Genomic DNA, 5,158 nt, shown 5'->3' on the forward strand with positions numbered 1-5,158 from the left:
AAGCGCCTGATTTAACGTCGCGGCACGACGCAAAGTACCATCATTTGAAATGAATAACTGCCACCACGTGACCATCATAAACCTTTCTCAAATAATGCTTCGCCCGGTGACCATTGACTCGGAATACCTTATCATTTTTGTTGTTCAAGTCCAAAGAACCAAAAGGTTTCACACTCACAATTTCAAAGGGATCACTCCACTTAGATTTCAGCTTTCCGGGAAACATCTTCAACCGTGAGTTGAACAACAAAACAAGATCGCCCACCTTGAACTCCTTGTTCTGAATGTATTTGTCATGAATGTACTTCATCTTCTCTTTGTACAAGGACAAACTTGCATATGCATGGTACCGGAATTTATCCAATTCATTCAAATGTGCAACCCGCAAGTTAGTGGTTGTATCCCAATCAAGATTCAACTTCTTTAAAGCCTACATGGATTTGTGCTCAAGTTCTACCGGAAGATGACAAGCTTTGACAAACACCAACCGCTATAGATAAATCCCGATAGGAGTTTTGAAAGCAGTCTGATAAGCGCATAGTGCATCATCAAACTTCTTTGACCAATCCGTCCAGTTAGCATTCACTGTTTTGGACAAGATATTCTTTATCTCCCAGTTGGAAACTTCCACTTGACCGCTAGCTTGTGGATGATAGGGAGTCATAATTTTATGAGTGACACCATACTTGCCAAGCAAAGTGTCAAAAGTCTTGTCGCAAAAATGCAACCCCCCATCGCTTATGATATCCCGCGGAATACCAAATCTTGTGAAAATATTCTTCTTCAAGAATGCCACCACACTTCTCGCTTCATTGTTAGGTAGAGAAATGGCCTCAACCCATTTAGACACATAATCAACCGCGACCAAGATGCAGGTATTTCCACAAGAACTCATAAAAGGACCCATGAAGTCAATACCCCACACATCAAAGATATCAATCTCCAAAATGGTACTGAGAGGCATTTCATTCTTCTTCGAGATTCCACCGGCTCATTGGCATTCATCACATCTTTTCACCATATCAGTTGCATCTTTGTAAAGAGTGGGCCAATAGAAACCGCAACTTAACACTTTGGCCATACACATCTTCTAATTACCCTATCCGTAAAAATCCGGAAAAGGTATGGCTCATCCCAATAATAATCTTGACAATCCCGTTTGAGCTTCTTCCTTTGATTTGAAGAGAAATCATCTGGGATAATTCCACACACAAGGAAGTTTGCTAGATTCGCAAACCATGGCACCTCCTTCATTGAAATAGCCAAGAGTTGCTTGTCGGGGAAGGAATCATTGATTCCAAGGCCATCATGCAGCCTCCCCTCCTCCTCCAAATGAGACAAGTGGTCCGCCACTTAATTTTCACTCCCTTTTCGATCTTGTATGTCAATATCAAACTCTTGCAACAATAGAACCCATTTCATAAACCAAGCTTTTGAATCTTTCTTGCTCATAAGATAGCGAAGTGCCGCATGATCCATATGAACAATAACCTTTGCACCTATCAAGTATGGGCAGAACTTCTCAATTGCAAACACAATGGCAAGGAGCTCTTTCTCTGTAACAGTGTAATTGACTTGGGCATCATTCATGGTCTTACTAGCATAGTTGACGGATGAAAAACCTTGTTGATGCGTTGCCCAAAACTGCTCCAACCGCTACATCACTATCATCGCACATGAGCTTAAAAGGAATACTCTAATTAGGAGCGGTGATAATGGGAGTGGTTGTCAACTTGAACTTTAGCAATTCAAAGGCTCTCATGCAATCATCATTGAAGTGAAACTTAGCATATCTCTCTAAGAGCTTGCACTATAGGTTCACCACTTTAGAAAAATCCTTTATGAAGCGCCGGTAGAACTCCGCGCGACCCAAGAAACTTCGCACGCCTTCGCCTTGTCGACCTCTATGCCATTCTTTGAAATCTTGTGGCCAAGGACAATGCCTTCCTCGACCATGAAATAGCATTTCTCCCAATTCAACACCAAGTTCGTTTCTTCACACCTTGCCAATACTCTATCCAAATTTGCCAAACTATCACCAAAGGAATCCCCAACTACTGAGAAGTCATCCATGAAGACTTCAAGGTAGTCCTCTACCATATCCGTAAAGATCGCTATCATACACCTTTGAAAAGTCGTTGGTGCATTGCATAAGCCAAACGGCATCCGCTTTAAAGAGAAAGTGCCATAGGGACATATGAAAGTTGTTTTATCGTGATCTTTCGGGGCAATAAGGATTTGGTTTGAGCCCGAATATCCATCTAGAAAGCAATAGAAAGCACGGTCGGCCAACCTATCAAGAATTTGGTCAAGGAAGGGAAGTGGAAAATGGTCTTTCCTCGTGACTTTGTTTAGTTTGTGATAGTCCATACACACTCTCCACCTGATCACTGTTCTTGTGGGAATCAACTCGTTCTTGTCATTGGTGACCACTGTTGTGCCTTCCTTCTTTGGGACACATTTCACCAAAGAAGTCCACGAACTGTCGAAAATGGGGTAGATAACCCTGGAATCTAACCACTTGATGATGTCCTTTTTGGACACGTCTTACATGGCTTCATTGAGTCTCCTTTGATATTCAATGGATGGTTTGGCATCTTCCTCCAAGTTAATATTGTGCATATAAAATGCGGGGATTATCCCCCGAATATATGCCAAAGTCCACCCAATAGCTTTCTTCCTCTTTTGGAGCACCGCCAATATAGAGTCAACCTGCACATTAGTCAAACAAGAGGAAAGAATAACCGGTAAATTAGAACAAGGGCCAAAAAATTCATACCTAAGATGTAGAGGCAGTGGCTTCAACTCCAAGGTAGGAGTCTCTTCAATTGAAGGCTTTGTAGGAGGAGTTTTCCTATTTTCAAGATCCAAGGAAAGTTTTCGAGGTGCATGTTGTACGACCCCATTCCTTGCAAAGAATTCACACATTCCATGAAGCCATACATCTCGTCATCATCAAAGTTGATCAAGACGGCCTCCAACATATCACCCACATTAATCGTGACACTTGTATCATCAATAATTACATCGGTCACCAAGTCCACGAAAGAACACACTTCATTGCTATTCGGTTATCACATAGATTTGCACACGTGGAATACCACATTTTCATCACCCACCTGGAAAGTGAGTTCTTTGGCTTCCACATCAACAAGAGCCTTCCTCGTAGCAAGGGAAGGTCTTCCAATAATAATCGGCACCTCATAGTCCACTTCATAATCAAGAATAACAAAATCTTCCAGAAAAATGAACTTATCAACACGAACCAATACATCTTCAATCACTCCCAACGGTCTCTTCATTGTACGATCGGCCATTTGTAATCTCAAAGATGTTGGTCTTGGTTACCCAATTCCCAAGGTCTTGAAAACCTAATAAGGTATCAAATTGATACTTTCCCCAATATCACAAAGAGCTTTAGCAAACTCGGCACTTCCAATGGTACAAGGGATTGTGAAAGCACCGGGATATTCTAATTTAGGAGCCATTGAATAGCACTCACTTGATGAGTGACTTTGATAGTTTCAAAATTCATCGACCGCTTCTTTGTCACCAAATCCTTCATAAACTTTGCATAACCAGGCATTTGCTCTAAGGCTTCAACTAATGTCACATTTATCGAGAGATACTTCAGCATGTCAATGAACTCTTTGAATTGATTCTCGACATTTTTCTTGGCTAGCCTTTGAGGATATGGAGGAGGTGGCTTAGGCAATGGTACCTTAGCCTTTTGCACTGCCAATCCCGGTATGTCAATAACATGATCCCTAGACGGGTTCACTTCCTCTTGAGTCTCTTCCACAGTGTCATCAATATCAATCTGTACTTCATTATTTGCTTGCACCACATTGTTCAGGATCTCTTCTTCTTCTACCACTTGCTCATCATCCACAAGTTGCCTTTGACTTGAGGTGGGTGCATTCCCACCTCTTCCACTTCTTGTAGTAACCACCATGGCATGCCCCTTATTATTCCCACCTTTTGGGTTCACCACCGTGTCACTTGGTAGTGCCCCCTTAGGATGAGAATTTAAAGCTTGAGAGATTTTCCCCATTTGCACTTTTAAGTTAGTAATCGGAATCGGCATTCTTCTCCATCATTTACTTGAACATGTTCTCAATACGGCCCATTTCATTGTTGGAAGAACTAGGACTATGGGAAGGATAAGGAGGTGAGTTGCTCGGTTGTTGATACATCGGGGGCGTTTGAAAACCTGGACCCCTGATTTCCTTGATTTTTATTCCACCCGCCTTGATTGTTGCCTCCCCCATTGCCTTGGTTATTGTTTTTATGCCAATTCCCTTTATTATTTCTTCCACTCCAATTGCATTGATTATTGCTTCCACTCCAATTGCCTTGACTATTGTTGTTATTCCCATTGCTTTTGATTGTTTCCACCACTCCAATTACCTTGGTTGTGAGAATTCCATTTGCCTTGATTATTTTGAGGTCTCCCTTGTTGTTGGCTAGGGACTTGGTAGTTGTTTCTTTTGCCTTGAAAGTTGTTCACATATTGGACCTCCTCTTTTTGGTCATTGTAAGATTCATCTTGATCAAATCCACTATCATCTTGCACAAAATTGTCCACTCTTTGTTGCACTTGCGGACTCTTTGTTCTCCGTTTGTTCACCATCATGTTTACTCCCTCCATTGCATTGACTTGCCTCGGGTTTTGCACTTGTTGAAGTTGAGCCTTTGCCAATTGGTTCATGGTGGTGGTCAATTCGGCTATGGCTTTCCCATGGTCATGCAATTCTTTGTGAATGTGAATCACATTGGGATCCCCTTGTAGAACATTAGCCCGGGATTTCAACGTTGATGAAGTATCCGCCATATCATCCAAAATATCACACGCCTCCACATAAGGCGTAGTCATAAAGTTCCCATCGGTAAGTTGATTCACTACACATTGGTTTGTTGTATTGATCATATGATAGAAAGTTTGTTGAATAATGTTCTCCGTCATATCGTTGTTGGGACACTCTTTCACTATTGTTCTATATCGTTGCCATATCTCATGTAGTGGTTCATTGGGCTCTTGCTTGAATGCTAGAATTTCATCCTGAAGAATAGCCATGGGCCCGGGAGAGAAGTACTTAGAAATAAATTTCTCCGCTAATTCATCCCAAGTATGAATGGAATGATTTAGTAAACGTTC

General features: G+C 41.7%; 1 protein-coding gene across 1 annotated transcript; it reads right to left on the reverse strand.

The window, feature by feature from the left end:
• Positions 1-1,353: 1,353 nt before the first annotated feature.
• LOC138901855 (uncharacterized) lies at positions 1,354-4,054 on the reverse strand. Its single transcript, XM_070189651.1, has 5 exons — positions 3,554-4,054; positions 3,102-3,296; positions 2,552-2,712; positions 1,903-2,482; positions 1,354-1,656 (listed from the first exon to the last, which is right to left on the reverse strand). The coding sequence occupies exons 1-5, from the start codon at positions 4,052-4,054 to the stop codon at positions 1,354-1,356; spliced, it is 1,740 nt and encodes a 579-aa protein (XP_070045752.1).
• Between the last annotated feature and the right edge of the window lie 1,104 nt (positions 4,055-5,158).

The sequence above is a fragment of the Nicotiana tomentosiformis genome, chromosome 11 (assembly GCF_000390325.3).
Source record: "Nicotiana tomentosiformis chromosome 11, ASM39032v3, whole genome shotgun sequence".
NCBI lineage: Eukaryota > Viridiplantae > Streptophyta > Magnoliopsida > Solanales > Solanaceae > Nicotiana > Nicotiana tomentosiformis.